At 44.3% G+C, this 16,593-nt stretch overlaps 1 protein-coding gene across 2 annotated transcripts in view; it reads right to left on the reverse strand.

The window, feature by feature from the left end:
* Window positions 1-16,593, reverse strand: part of USP31 (ubiquitin specific peptidase 31) — a 191,818-nt gene that overhangs the window by 28,508 nt on the left and 146,717 nt on the right. The window contains exons 12-14 of one of the 2 annotated variants that reach the window (XM_082260265.1): window positions 11,859-11,978; window positions 3,717-3,942; window positions 2,748-2,906 (exon numbers count right to left, since the gene is read on the reverse strand). In XM_082260265.1, the coding sequence (XP_082116391.1) occupies window positions 2,748-2,906; window positions 3,717-3,942; window positions 11,859-11,978 (505 nt within the window). The remainder of the gene's footprint in view (window positions 1-2,747; window positions 2,907-3,716; window positions 3,943-11,858; window positions 11,979-16,593) is intronic. The other variant, XM_082260266.1, reaches the window with a different exon arrangement.

The following is a 16,593-nucleotide window of genomic DNA, read 5'->3' on the forward strand; positions in this document are numbered from 1 at the left end:
CCTCTTGGAACCTCCGGTGGAGGCCCTGACTTTTGATCCCTTGTCTTGAGATCCGAGATCCTGAGGGACGAAAAAACCTCTCATGAGCCGAGAAGAATGGCCCAAGACTATGACGGTAGCCTTGGTAGCTGGCGGAAGCAGAGTACTCTTCCCCCCCTGTGAGACCCTTAATGATGTCATCCAAGGAAACAAGGGGGGAGATCAGATAAGGCTTTCTTAGAAGTCTGTTCCACAGACCAGCATTTCAGACAGATAATACGCCAATACAGAGCGCCTAGAAATCAAAAAAGCTGCATCCAAAGAAACATCAAAGATAAACTGTAGCCCCTGGATCAACTGATCCGCCAGCTCCGCAAGACAGGGGGAAGTGGCTTCCTCTCCAGGTCCCAGCGTAAAAGTTTAGCCCACTCAGTCAGAGTTTGCAACACCAGGGCAATAGTAAAAACCGGCCCAAGTGCCGAAACAGCCACAGCGAACATATGGCAGGCCAGAGGCTCCACCCTCTCTCATATCAGCTGGATCTGTAAAGGCTGGGGACTCCTCAACCGGAATGAAGGTAGCTTTATTCAACCTGGAAACCAACAGGGGACCGTCCACCTTTTAAGCAGTTAGTCCTCAAAAGGATACCGCAGGGCAAAAATAACCCCACTGTTTTGTGACACTGTTGTCAATGTAAGCGGAAAAAGGAACACCCTCGCCACTGGAGGGCCTGTGGGTGCTGAAAGGGACCGACGCTTCCGACGCAGCATCACCGGCAACCTCCATTTTTAAAATTTCAGGCACTGACAGAAACAGTGCATCATCCACTGCATTTTCACGCGCGGCTAGAGGAGCAGAGATATCATCCTCGCACTCAGGGTGCGTGGTCGCAGACCCAGCAGGGTGACTCCCGTCTGTGGCAGCCGAAACAATTTCAGAATCTGATGTAACAATCAGGGGAGGGGTGCCGACTGCGATTCCGCAAAGAGGACGCCAACCGAGGGCCCGCCAATGGATCACCTACTGGACCCCGCAAAAAAGGGGACAAGGGGGTCGCCTTCCGAGCCCCTCCATAGAGTCCCGCATAATAGCCCAGAGAACATCCCTGCCTAGTTACCAACCCCCAGGGTGGCAGGGAACCCTGCTTAACCCCCTGTTGCACTCCAGGAAAAATCCAGTCATCAGCAACTCCAACAAGCCCCCTTTTAGAGCATGTGGTAAAAGCCAGCTCATAACCTCACCTGGGGGGGGGAGGGGGGGAGACGAAAGACCAAATGTGACCACCTAAAGTTAAGAGGGGCTGGGGGGGGAGAGGAGGGGAAACCGGGGTCCCTCCGTCCCAGGGAGTGGCCCACGTCCACCCCAAAACCCTTCAGGAGTAGGGGGGGGGCGCTACTTACCATACCAGGAATGGAGTGGGCACCGCCCGGACAGACCACTGCTTCATCGGAATGTGGGTAGCTGTCAGCCAGGAGGAACGCCGTGACTCAGGCCGAGGCCAGGTCGTATGCGCCCTCGCGAGACGTTTAACTTGCAGGCCAGCCCCCGCCCAGTGGAACTATGTCGCAGCAGACCTAGCATGGAGCTGAGGTCAGCGTGAGCATGCACTGGCCAGATCAGGGGGACCCTATGGATCCAAATTATCCAGTTCGGCAATGGATTGTATATTCTCACAGCAACAAGTAAAGATAGGAAAGAATGCTATTGTTAAAAAATAAATAAAAATCCAGGACCAGAGAACCCCAGCAAGAAACTAAGTCCTTACTCCTGACTAGGCAAAAAAAAAAACAGTGCCTATAGCTGAGAGTGCGTGTATACCCCCTGGGACTGCCCATAGGCTTAAAAGTGCCCAGTAGGCAAGTAGCTAATATAACATTGACACTCGCTGCAGATCGCAACTGCAATGCGTTTTGAACAAGGTGCAGGGTAATGCACACGTAATGTGGGTGCAGGAGTGAGTTTGGAGCCAAGTGGAAAGGAATGATTATAGTCTGAGCTCTGGAGTGATGATGAGGCGGATATTGACCTCCTATAACCTTGAGGTCCAATGTCTCTGGTGAGCTTTATGTGACACAGTGTATGAAGAGGCACATAGCATTAATTAAGGAGGAGATTGCACAAGATTTATGCAAGATTTGGATCTCAACATGTATTGTAACACGGTTGCATAATGAAGATTTGAGTGTGTTTGCACTAAGGCACTTTGGACTTTATTTGTGAAATATGATAGACTTTAAAAACAAACATACAAGGTAAATGTTCTATGGGTACTCATTTATGATTAGGAGGAGGTTTTGAGAAACTTTTTTTACTTTATTGGAATTGGCCTGTGTATTTTGTATGGTATAGTAGGTTACTTTTTCCCCCCCGCATGTAATTGGTACAGATGGCTTAGTATTTGATTTATAGAAAATATGTGTTGTACTTGTTGCGATCGTATGGTGGTAAGGTAGAAAAAAAAAATATCCTCAAAAAAAAAAAAAAAAAAAGGAAGCAGACTCGATTGACCACCTGGTCTTTTTTGACGTCATTGTTCTCTAGTTTACCATGTGCATTATGAATTGTGGCTGAAATGTTTTTGCTACAAGGGCTGTATGGCACTGGAAGGGCAACACACTGAAGATTTCAGGAAGGGGCGTGAAAGTATATATTTTACTACAAGGCCTTCAATGAGGAGGGCTGGGATAAAATTAAAGGAAAACTAGAAGTGAAACATGGCTGCAAGTAACATTCACCATCGCCATGGATTAAGCAGGAATAAAGCATACCTGCCACAGAACTGTTTGCTGACCAGGATGGCACTGCTGCTCGTCGCTGATAGAAAAGGATATAAGCTGTTGGCTTGCACACTTCATCTTCTGCAAGTGCCTGCACTTCACTGTCATCAAAGCAGTACCACATGCCATCCACAGAGTTTTTACAGTAAGCTGAAACAAAAACGAGATGGTGAAACAATGGAGATCATAAAGCAATAAACAGCGCACATAGAGGTTTACTATTTTACCTGCAAATCTGTAATTCTCTACACCCAATATGGTTATTTATGCACATTTTCAGCGCTACACAGCCAGTCAAGTGACATTTAGAACTCTTAATTAAAATGGTAGTAAATAGAGGTGCAACGAACGGAAATTTTGGTGCCAAAACAGAAAATACAGGATGCGTTTGGACGAAAAGCAAAAAGGATAGTTTTCAAAACGTATTTATATTTTTATATATAAAATTGTACTATATTCGACTTTTTAATTATTATTAATTTAAATGAATATGAATTTATTTCAACCATTGACACTTTTAGCAGAAGAAAAGCCCAGTAAAAATGCATCCGTTTAAATTCTATGTATGTCTTCACACTGGTCCATTGCGCTTCCGCTGTGGCATCAAAAATGCTACTTGCTGCATTTTTGTTTAAAAAAAAAAAAAAAAACACGCAACAAAGGTGAACCTCCCTGTTGAAATGCATTGAAAACACAGCAAGAACCGCACCGACTTCAAAGTAGTTCCTGCACTACTTTGCCATGATTTTAATGCGTTTTGAGGAATATAGCCTTGCCATTGCTTTTAAAATCGCGGCAAAGTCAAGGTAAAATCGCATTACACAAGTGTGAAAGGGGCCTAAATCTTAATTTAGGTATTCTGCATGTATAGATAATGTTGGTAATGTGCACAATCAAGCCTGCCTTTTGATTGCAGTACAGGTTAGAGGAAAAAAAAAACATTTTATTTTACATAAATACCTGTATAATGACCACCCTGCATGGTTCCATGATGGTTGCAGACAGCATACAGATCATATATGAAGTCCTCAGGATCCCGGCCAAGGCCATAGGGTCTTCTCCAAGGTGACCAATGTGATGGAAGGCTCCAAGAGCTCTGACTGCGCTTCACCACATGAGGGGTCATATCTAACCCCACCAGGGGAAAGCGGACCATATTCTGCAGCTTCACCCTTCGATCTGCATCCTAAGCAGGCACGACATTTAGACAGGTGATTATCTAACACATCAGACATATGAGAGCCATCCAAATTTTAGAAAATAATTCTTATCTCACTGAAATTAAAGAGGTTATCAAGGATAGAATTAAGTTTTTTCTACTTACTCACACAGGTAGGCTGTTCAAATATTAGGATCAACCACACACCTGAGATCTCTTTAAAGTGGCTGTAAACCCTTACATGTACCCAAGTGAAGTGACTAGCCTCAGTAATACACAGGGATTAAAACAAATCACCCTACATACGTTGTACCCGTTTATCTTTAGTCCTCTCCACATCCATTAAAAAGTACAGAATTTATACAACTTGTCTGAGCTGGGGCAGAGAGCTAAAATTACACTCTGCAGAGCTCAAAGAGGAGAACTCTGAAAGCTGATTGGAGGAAAGTGACAGCCCCTCCCCTTCACACAGTAACAGAGCTGAGGCTGTCAGTCAGCTGGCGGCCCCTCCGTTGTCACCTTTTTTCTTGTCAGAAGTGACTGTTGCAGATAGGCAAATGAGGCAGCAGACAGAAATAACACTTAGTGCTCTTAAGTGAGACACGTTTACAAAACAGAGGGATATGCCTTGTTCATTTTTATTTTTCATGAGGTTTACAACCACTTTAGGCATAGAATAGTTAGGGAGCCATTTACCCAATGCTTGTAGTGCTGGGTTCAATATGTTTTTTTATGCAAATCGTCCAATGGACTAACATGGAACATTCACATTTTTCACCTTCAAATGGAAGGTTTGCAAGACTGCATGGAATTTCCAGAAAGGGCCTCCAACAGGCATCCCTTAAATGCTGAGCCCTGACCTGACAGTCATATCAGCACTGAAGCAAGCCTTTTATGGTGTGGTCTTACAGTGCCCTATGTGAACTCTAAAGCTGGCCATACACCAGTAGATTTCCAAATTAACATTCATATGGAAATTCTCATTAGTTTATTTGATGTATGTCTATTGAATGTACTATAAAACGGTGTTTACTTTTACCATTTGATTTTATAGTGAATTCAATTTTCTGACTGAAAACCACATTACCGGTATACATTTTTTACTGCTGAAGAAACTTTTATCATCCACCTCCTTAGAATTTTCTCGTCACTGTGGTCAAAAACAAATGTTGACTGATCCTACTGACTATTCGAAAGTTGAACAAACATTTGTTAAAGAAAGTTTTCCAACTAAGTTCTTCTAGTGTATGGTCATCTTAAAGACGAATTCCAGGTATGGATATATTCACATAGTTACACTGAACCCAAGCTGGAGAGGCATGCAGAAAAAATGGCAACTATAGTAACTAGAGGACATGAATTAGTGTGGAACCACTCATAGACCTAAGACTACAATCAACACATATAAGGAACATCAATGTATTAGTTTAGTGCATGCAGTATGAGTAGAGAGCCAAAAATATTGGCAAGCAGTGCAGTAAGTAGCACACTTGCATTGTATACTGTAAGTGGTCAGTTTGCAAGTATTTTTAAAAGCGAAATTAAAGAAGATCTCAGCAAAAGTGGGGAAACAAGAACTTGAAATTGAAGGTAAAATATAATCTCAAACCCAGTTCCATCTCTATTCCATTTATTTAGATTCCTGAAGTACATCTAACATGGCTTAATCAACTATCTAACATAAATAATGATTTTTTCTTATCCAAACTGCTAGCTACTATGATCCTTCACAATTATGTATGTATATTGATAAATACAGGGCATATTATAGAGGATACTTCTGTTTTTTTAACATTAGTCTGTAGCTCTGCACAGCCACATTTTCAGGAAGTCAGCACATACAGGTGTGTAAAAAGTTATTTTATTTCAGTAATTTAATTCAAAATGTGAAACTCCTATTTTATATAGATGCGTTAAACACAGAGTGATATATTTCAAGCATTTCTTTTAATTTTCATGATTATGGCTTACAGCTAGGAAAAATACAAAATTCAGTATCTCAAAAAATTAGATTATTACATAAGACCAATAAAAAAAAATGGGATATTTGACTTATCGTAAAATCCAATTATCTGATGTTCATTGACCGACACAGCTCCTGGTATTCATAACCATTGGGTTATACTGCCCCCTACAGGAGTAGGACACTAAGCTGCCTAAAAAAAAAAAAAAAAAAAAAATTTCTAAAAAAATCTTGCCAGGACCAAAGATCCCAGCAAGGAACTTAGGTCCTTACTCCTGACTAGACAGAAAAAAACTAACATCCTGTAGCAGAGAGAGAGAGGATATACCCTCTGGGACTGCCCCTAAGGTGTGGCCAAAACGTTTTACTTCTGCCTAGTGTCCTACTCCTGTAGAGGGCAGTATAACCCAATTTGATATTAATCAAGAGGACTGCGTCTGTCAATGAGCGACAGAGAAATTCTGGCTACCCCCATGGGCAGTCCCAGGGGGTATACTCCTTCTCTCTGCTATAGCCACTCAGGTTTGTTACAAGCAGTGTCAGGAGAATAACAAATCCACAGAGGGGTGGGTGCTGTGTCCGTCAATGAACATCAGAGAAATGGGATTTTATGGTAAGTCAAAAATCTAATTTTCTCTTTTGTTCATTGATGGGAAACAGCTCCTGGTATTCATAACCATTGGGACATCCCAAAGCAGTGTTAAACATGAGGGGTGGGAACAACTAAAAAAATTCCCAAGGCTAAACAGTAGCCAATCAGGCAACAGGAGCTCAACCTGAAAAAAAGAAAAAAAAACCCTCAAAGAGGATCAGGTCCTCTCAAACTGCAGACTGCAAAACCTGGTGGCCAAAAGGAAGCACCCACAGATGCCAATACAACCACTTTATAAAACTTTGTAAAAGTGTGCACCGACGACCAAATGGCCGCCATGCAAACCTGCGCCACTGACGCCTGATGACGGAAGGCCCAGGAGGCACTAAGCGCCCTAGTAGAGTGCACCTTGACAGGAAAAGAAGGAACCTGATCCTTGATGTAATAGGCCTGAACCACTGTCTGTCTGATCCATCTGGAAATGGTCGCAGAGGAAGTGGACAACCCTTTGAGGTTCGTCCGGGAGCACAAATAGAGAGTCTGACTTCCTGAAAGACTCCGTAGCTGTCAGGTACACCCTAATTGCCCGGATCATATCCAAGGCATGCAAGGCAATTTCGTTTGGATGTTTAGGCCTGGGACACAGGGAAGGCAACACAATGTCTTCATTCAAATGAAAATCAGAGACAACCTTTGGAATGAAAGACGGACAGGGGTGAAGAACCATCCTATTCCTGTGAATCACCAGATAGGGTGAACGACATGATAACGGCACCAGTTCCGACACCCTGCGCGCAAAGGTGATAGCTACCAAAAAGGCCACCTTCTGGGACAGCGTAAACAGGGGAATTTCCCGAATATTTTTAAAGGTAGGGTTCTGTAGAGCTGAAAGCACCAAATTGAGATCCCAAAGCAGAAAGGGAGCTCGAACTGGAGGGACCAAATGTTGGACACCCTGAAGTCCCAAGGAGCACCAAGGAGTGTGTGGCCAAAGGTCCTTGGAAGAAGACCGCCAAACACCTGGCCCTTAAAAAGGTACTCAAGGCTAACTTCTGTTCAACCCCCTGTTGAAGGAAGGCTAAGATCCAAGCCACCGAGAAGGAGCGAGGATGAACCACAAGCGACTTACACCATGCAATGTACATCTTCCACGTACATTGGTAGATCTTACTAGAAGTAGATTTCCTAGCTTTCAACAGTGTAGGAATCACAGATTCAGATAAATCCCCATCCTTCAGCACCTGGCATTCAACAGCTAAGCCGTCAAAGCCAACGACTAAAGCAGGATGGAAGATCGATCCTTGGGACAGCAGATCCTCTGAGATGAAGCTTCCAAGGAACGTCAGCGACCAGCCGCACCAGATCGGCGTACCAAGCCAGACGAGGCAAATCCGGAGCAACTAAGATGACCAGAATCCCTTCTGTCTCGAACCAGCATAGAAGTCTTGGCAGAAGCTTAAGAGGAGGAAAGGAGTAAATCAGACGATACTAACCCCACATGGCCATCAGCGCATCTGTGGCATCCGCCAGAGGATCTTATGACCGTGACACAAAACTCTGCACCTTTCTGTTGAGCCAAGATGCCAATAGATCCACCACGGGGGTGCCCCACTGGAGACACAGCCTATGAAACACCTCTGGATGAAGGGAGCACTCCCCTTGGTCTAACGCCTGCCGACTGAGGTAATCCGCCTGCCAATTTTCCTCCCCTTGAATGTGTACGGCGGAGAGGGCTGGAACTAATTTTTCTGCCCACCTTTGAATGCCGGCTACCTCCAGAGCCGCCAGGACACTTCTTGTGCCCCCTTGGTGATTGATATAAGCCAAGACCATGGCATTGTCCAATTCAATGTGCACTGGACAACCCTGAATAGTTCCCCCCTGGTCCAACACCTGCTGACTGAGGTAATCCGCCTGCCAGTTTTCCACTCCAGGAATGTGTACGGCGGAAAGGGCTGGAACGGAACGTTATGCCCATCTGAGAATGCCAGCTACCTCCAGAGCTGCCAGAACACTTCTTGTGCCCCCTTGGTGATCGACATAAGCCACGGCTGTGGCACTGTCTGATTAAATGCACACTGGACATCCTTGGAGACGATCGGTCCAATCTTCCAAGGACAGTCAGATCGCTTGATGCTCCAGGACATTGCTCGGTAGTCTGGACTCTTCCAGGGTCCAGACCCCCTGAGCAGAATTTCTGTCAAGAACGCCTCCCCACACAAACAGGCTGGCATCCGTGGTGACCACCGTCCAATACAAGGGGAGGAAGGATTTACTCTGCCGGAGCGCCCTGGAGAATGATGCCACCAGATCAGTGACCCTTTTGTACCCAGGCTCACCTGTATTTGGTTGTCCTGAGGCTGCGGAAAGGAAAGATCTTTGCCACTCTAGATGGCTTGTGAGTGCCAAAGAGAACCGTCGTCTCCGTCACTACTTCAGCTGTGTTCTCCATTTTAAAGGTCTCATGCATAGATACAATCAGTGCATCCACCATCGCCTTTTCCTGCGTGGCTGGCTACAGGAGTGGAGGAATCATCCTCACTATTTGAGAACTCCGGGCGTGTCGTCGCAGACCCAGCAGAGTGACCTACGTCCACGGCGGCCGAATCCTATTCAGGATGCGAGGAGACAGATGAGGCAGGGGCGCTTTTTGCTAGCCCGTCGCCTTAAAACCACCTCCATGCGGAACACAAAAAGGACTCCAGGACCGCAGTCAGTGCATCAATGGATGGTTGGGAACTGGGAGCCCCACAGCTTTAGAGGAGATCAGGTGAGGAAATGCTCCAAAGACTCCATGAATAGGGGGACCCCACAAAACCACAAAAAAGGTGAAAAAAGACTGTTAAGGGACACCCCCACCGCTACGGCAGCACCACGCGGTCAACAGTAACAGAACACCTAAATCGATCCTTAGCAGAGAGGGAGAGGAACCCACCAGACTCACCACCCGGTAGAAACAGGCACCTGCAGCCATCAGGATAATCTGCACTTCACGTGCAGCGATCAGTAAGTGAAAGGATCCAGGAGTCAGCTCCAGGGGATGAGGAGGGGCTCCCACTGCCAAATTGCCACCCATAGGGCTCCACTGTCATGGCTGCCGCTATTTTCAATGGCAAAAACCGCCGCAAAATGGCCGCCGTGCATTGAGCACACAGACAACAGCAAAATGGTGGCACCACGATGCTCCCAGGGACCCAGGAGGGATCTCTTTGACTCAGAAAACAGGACAGGCAGGAAGGAGGGCTCCAGAGGGACAGTTACCATACCAGGAACAAGGCAGGTACCGCTGCAGACAGAACCTCCTCTCCATCAAAATAGGGGGCTGTTGGCCAGAAGGAGACTTAACTCGCCGACCTAGCGCGGAACTGAGGTCTGTACGCGCTCGCTGGCCAGACTGGGGTGACCACTGGATTTAGATTATCCAGCCCGTTGCCCAGTCCGGCTGTTAATTGTAGATCTCCCGGGAAAAAAAACACAAGGAAAAAAATCTATCTAAAAAATAAAAAATTGCCAGGACCAGAGATCACAGCAATCAACTAGGCAGAAAAAAAAACTGAGTACCTATAGCAGAGAGGGGGGAGGGGGGGGGGGGGGAGTATACCTCCTGGGACTGCCCATAGGCGTAGCCAGACTTTCTTTCTGCCTAATGTCATACTCCTGTAGGGGGCAGTATAGCCCAATGGTTAAGAAGATCAGGAGCTGTGTCTGCCTATGTACGAAAGAGAAATTCTAATTTTATGAGATGCACCTGTATATGCTGAAATAGTGAATGCTATGCTCTCAGGTCAGACAGCCAGCCTGCCAGAAAACTGGAAGAATGCAGGCTGACAACGCTGTAGCTAATTGCATTGCAGTAGCTTAGAACTGTCAGCCTGAAACAGTACGCGATTAATCCCCAGGTAAGTCTCTGCAGATTCACAATAAAAAATAAATAAAATAATCAACACAGTAGGGCATAATGCAAAAAAAAAAAAAAAAAATACTGAAAATCAAATTTGGGCTTTACATACCTTCCTTTAAAAAATAAAAAGGACAAAATCACATCTTATCTCCCATTTACCCTATTGCATTGACTGCACATAGAATAGTTTACTTTTGTTTAAAACTAGGATTCTGTCACCCTGAACAATGTACACTGTGCTTTTCCTGGGGACAGTGTATAGAACGGGATAAGCAAACCTTTTCTAGAACAGAACAGAGGAAGAGACTACTACTACTACTACTACTACACTAAAGCAGCCATGTTTTTTTTCTTTGCTGAGATCTGGTAAAATATTAGAAGAAGAAAGATTAGAAGAAGTGGCTACATACAGGAACTAAAACTCAAATACTGTATATGAAAAAGCAAAAGACAACATCCTGCATTTTAAAAGATTATGACAGCGAGTTTGGGGAAAAGATCCCTGGCTCACACTCACTACAGGCAGCGGATTGGGGAAAGGTTGCAGCAATGGGAACATGCTACATGTTCAACTCTAAAAACAGGTGGAACATGTAACATGTTCCCAAAGGTGAACTTATCCTTTAAATTAGTGATCAACCAATATCGTTTTTTTTAATGCAGATACCGATATTTTGGCCATCGGATATCGGCCAATATTGTCGGACACAGGTACTCCTTGTGGAGGGATCTGTGGGTCTAAAAAGACCCCAAACCCCTCCTCGGCACTGAAAAGCATTCAAAACGCCAAGTTTGGCTGTATTGAATGCTGTCAGTTTTTTAATGTGGCGCCGAGTACCCGGAAGTGATATCATGACATTACTTCCGGGTTTTTTACATGGAGTCCTGATCAAAGCCGAATGCGGCTTTGATTGGGTCTTCTGTTGGGCGGCCATGCAGGTAGGATGCCCGGTGGGACGGGGGACCCGGGTGAGACGGGAAAAGGCGGCGGGAGGGGGGGGTGACGTCCCCTCCTGCTCCTTGCCGCATCAGTTGTCATTACAAGACAGCCAACCGTCGGCTATGGACACGGGTACTGGGGTGATGCCTCTAGCTGCAGGCATCACTGCGGTACAGCACTTTCCCTAAATATCGGCAATATTGGAAACCTCAGGGGCCGATTCCGATATAATCGGGGAAAGTGCAAATCGGCCCCCGATATATCGGTGGTGCCGATAATCGGTCGATCCCTACTTTAAATATCATGCAAATGTACCCCCAAGCCATACTAGTATAAAGCAAGGAATTGTCAAACTGCAAAGAATTCCCTTCAATATCAGTATATGTAGAACTGTTGTAGGATGTGAAGCTGGCAAGAACAGATGGGTATACACTCAGCAGAGGAAGGTTAATAAAGCCAAGGGCAGCAGGTTTCTAAAGCAGAAGACTAGTTAAAGCATAGATCTGTTGTGAGTTATTCATACATAGCAGAGGAAGGGCCAACTTACCTGTCGGAATCTCTTTAAATGTAGAATTAGAACGTCAGGCAGAGTCCACAGGCTGAGTTTAATGCTGCCCTGTTGAAGCTGTTTACAGTGAGGACAGCGCCAGGCATTGCCAGGAGCCAGCTGCAAATAGGCGGCATAAGCAATCAGGCAGACGGATCTACAAGCACTACACATAAAGCATGGGCAGCAAATGCACTAACTAAAAAAAAAAAAAAAAAAAAATAGGATTTTGGTACCCACAATAAAATCCTTTTCTTGAAGTCCATCGAGAGACATAGGAAGTCTTTCACTTTATAGTTATATTGGCACCTGCAGGAGGATCGGACACTGGCAAACAAAATAACTGAGTAAGTCCAAGATAACCCCTCCTACTACCAGCAATCCTCTGGTTTATAGCAAAGCAGTAGCAGGAGCATGGATATTAAACACAGAGGACCTATCTCACCTCAAAGGACTGCAAAAAATAAAAACATTAAACAAAACAAAAAATACATTAAAAAAAAAGGATTTTACAGCGAGTACAAAAGTTCTATTTTCTTTTTATTGAGGAGCACAGGAAGTCTTTTACCTTTGTGATGTCCAACTGAGTGGGTGGGCTACACATCAAACAAACGCTAAAAAGGCCAACAAAGCAACAACGTAGAACTGGGAACTCCCTGCAGCTCCAAGAGCTGCCTTAAGGACATAATGCCCAAAGTTGGCATCAGAGAAGACCTCAAAGTACACCTGGTAGAACTTAGAGAATATATGAATAGATGACCAGATGGCAAACTTCCAAAGCTGAAAAACCGAAGCTTGGTACAAAAAAAAAAAAAAAGCACAAGAAGCACTTCGATAGAATAGTATGTGCCGTGACAGAAAACAGAAAAGGGTAGAGAACATGAACATGGATGATGGCCTGTCTAAGCCACCGAGTAATAGAGCTAGAAACCACCAAACCCTTAGGAGGTATAGATACAGCATTTCACAAAAGTGAGTACAACCCTCACATTTTTGTAAATATTTTTATAATATCTTTTCATGCGACAACACTGAAGAAATGACACTTTGCTACAATGTAAAGTAGTGAGTGTACAGCTTGTATAAAAGTGTAACTTTGCTGTCCCCTCAAAATAACACACAGCCATTAATGTCTAAACTGCTGGCAACAAAAGTGAGTACACCCCTAAGTAAAAATGTCCATATTGGGCCCAATTAGTAATTTTCCCTCCCCAGTGTCATGTGACTCAGTGTTACAAGGTCTCAGGTGCAAATGGAGAGCAGGTGTGTTAAATTTGGTATTATCGTTCTCACTCGGAGAATCTGAAAAAAAAAAAAAAAATTGTTGCTCTACATAAAGATGGCCTAGGCCAGTGATGGCGAACCTTGCCACCCAAGATGTTTTGGAACTACATTTCCCATGATGCTCGTGCACTCTGCAGTGTAGTTGAGCATCATGGGAAATGTAGTTCCAAAACATCGGGGGTGCCAAGGTTCGCCATCACTGGCCTAGGCTATAAGAGGATTGCCAAGACCCTGAAACTGAGCTGCAGCACAGTGGCCAAGACCATACAGCAGTTTAAGAGGACAGGTTCCACTCGGAACAAGCCTCGCCATGGTAGACCTGACCGTGCTCAGCGTCATATCCAGAGGTTGTCTTTGGGAAATAGACGTATTAGTGCTGCAAGCATTGCTGCAGAGGGTGAAGTGGTGGGGGGTCAACCTGTCCGTACTCCGCATCAAATTGGTCTGCATGGCTGTCGCCCCAGATGGAAGCCTCTTCTAAAGATGATGCACAAGAAAGCATGCAAACAGTTTGCTGACAAGCAGACTAAGAACAAGGATTACTGGAACCATGTCCTGTGGTCTGATGAGACCAAATTAACCTTTTTGGTTCAGATGGTGTCAAGCATGTGTGGCGGCAACCAGGTGAAGAGTACAAAGACAAGTGTGTCTTGCCTACAGTCAAGCATGGTGGTGGGAGTGTCATGGTCTGGGGCTGCATGAGTGCTGCCGGCACTGGGGAGCTACAGTTCATTGAGGGAACCATGAATGCTAACATGTACTGTGACATAATGAGGCAGAGCATGATTCCCCTCCCTTCGGAGACTGGGCAGCAGGCCAGTATTCCAACATAATGACCCCAAACACACCTCCAAGACAACCACTGCCTTGCTAAAGAAGCTGAGGGTAAAGAGGATGGACTGCCAAGCACGTCTTCAGACCTAACCCCTATTGAACATCTTTGGGACATCCTCAAACGGAAGGTGGAGGAGCTCAGGGTCTCGAACATCCACCAGCTCCGTGATGTCGTCATGTAGGAGTGGAAAGGGGCTCCAGTGACAACCTGTGAAGCTCTGGTAAACTCCATACCTAAGAGGGTTAAGGCAGTGCTGGAAAAGAAGGGTGGCCACACTCAAATATTGACAATTTGGGCATTTTCACTTATGGGTGTACTCAGTTTTGTTGCCAGCGGTTTAGACATTAATGGCTGTGTGTGAAGTTATTTTGAGGGGACAGCAAATTTACAATATTATATGAGCTGTACACTCACTACTTTACATTGTAGCAAAGTGTCATTTCTTCAGTGTTGTTACATAAAAAGACATAACATATTTACAAAAATGTGAGTGGTGTACTCACTTTTGTGAGATACTGTAGCCCACTTTTGCACAAAATCCTCCCCAAGCAAGAACAAAGCTAGTAAGCGTTTGGGGGGATAAAGAGCGTCTCAGAAGACAGAACTGGAACAGCAAGTGCAAGGGAGGATCCTTGTGGCATTAAGGGCTCTAAAGTACCAAAGACTGCAAACAGTATTAGAAACAACAGACTAAACTCCTAGCTTCAACTATGTACCCGCTCCCTTAAAAAAAAAAAAAAAAAAAAAATTCAAAACAGAGAAGGGCATGAAGTGGAACTTCCTTTTTTAGGTGAAGTTCCGCTATCAGTTTTCTTTTTTTTACACAGCAGAACGAAGCACAGGATGTTCATCCTCCTAGAACAATAGCAAAAGACATGTTGGTAGTAGACGGGGTTATTTCAGAACTTGCATACGTTTTTTGTTTGTCCAAACCTCTTGTGAGTGGCTCAAGGTGAAAGACTTCCATGTGTTCCTCAATGGCAGAGAAAGTCAATGAATAATCAATAGACCTGACTAAACATTTACAAGTACTGGAAACTTCCAAATACAATTTGTCTGTACATAGAAATTGTATTAATGTTAACAGTGAAAATATACATCATCAAAGAGTCCAGCATGCATTCAAAATGAAACATATTTGTAAATCCCCTTTTTACCGTCTCAGTCCATGCAGGGAAAGTAGTTTAGGTGGTAATGTGTAGATCTAGTGCTAAAGAAACCAAAAAAAACTCTATGCTGCTCCTAAACACCCTACACATTTAATTATGCAAGCAGCTTGGAACCTGCAGCATTCTCTGGTGACAAATATGTAGACTTTCTCTTACAATATTTTATTTATTTTTTTATGAGAAAGAGTAGATAACAAGAAATGAGCAACAGATAAATAGTTAATTTTCCTCACACAGGAGTAGTAAGTAGAAACAATATTCAAAGATTATAACATTACGCATTTATTAGGCTGAAACCATAATGAGGCTTCGCTTTGACTAGGGAGGCGGCCAATCAATAGGCTTTTACTTTCTAACAAATAGAGAACAGATTTTGATATTTCTTTAACTTTCAATTCCTGCATAACTGTCATTAGCCTGGGGCTCAGACAAAGATAGACTGTAAGTGTTTTAAAGAGGTCTCAAATAGCAGCCCGCATATTTCTCTGGCACCGCAGGGGTACTTCAAAGGCTAGGTATACTGAGAATTGAAAACACAGTCAGGCTGAATCACTCAATGGTTTCCGATATCCCTCCAGCCGAAAGACCTTACACTAGAGTTCACGGCTCAATAACTGTCATTGCCAAATCAGATACTGCATGGCTCCCAAGAGTGCCAGAAGATATAACAGGACATCTCCTGACTATGGGATACTAATGTGCCTGTAGGTTTCCCAGATAGGCCTGGTCTTAGCTTGCCTTGGAAAACCAGTTCTAGAGAACACTGCCTGACCCCCAACTCAAGTACAAACATGTAAGCTTGCCCGATGGATGCACACTTGTATACAAACTTGCATATTCAATGAGCTTCTTGGTCATTGAACAGGTAAAGTTTGTAGCCCCCTTTTGCCAATGTATGGTCAAGCAACAATTTAAATAGATTACCTAACCCCCTCCTGCACTGCACAAGGCTCTATTCGGCACCAGGAACAAGGAAAAGTACTCAAAACTTTCAGCCATCATGGATCACATGACAGCATTGACGGTTCTAATATCCTGCTAATATGTAAGAATCCTGGGCTGTTTTGTCAAAAAGCCAAAGCTCTAGCTACCTCCCACTTTCCACACATTTCTACTGGTTTATCATTATGATGGGCTGCCTCCCTAGCTTACAGGAATGCACAGAATTAGGGGAAGTTTCAATATTGTCAGAAGAGCTTTACATGATGTAACAGTAGGATTTTGGGTTGCTGCAGGTATGCACAGCCACCTCTAGGTGTTTGCACTCATCATACCTAGATAAATCAATACAAATCTGCCAACATAACCTAACCTTTCTTCTTTTCCTCATCCAATGTTTTAATGGGTTTCTCAAAAGGTTCTACAGTTAAATTCAGTTAGTTCAGCTCTAAATATTTCAGACTCCAAACTGACATTTTCCATTTGAAGTGAAACATCCTAAATGCAG

The sequence above is a fragment of the Pelophylax lessonae genome (assembly GCF_965119305.1).
Source record: "Pelophylax lessonae genome assembly, chromosome: 6".
NCBI classification, from domain to species: Eukaryota; Metazoa; Chordata; class Amphibia; order Anura; family Ranidae; genus Pelophylax; species Pelophylax lessonae.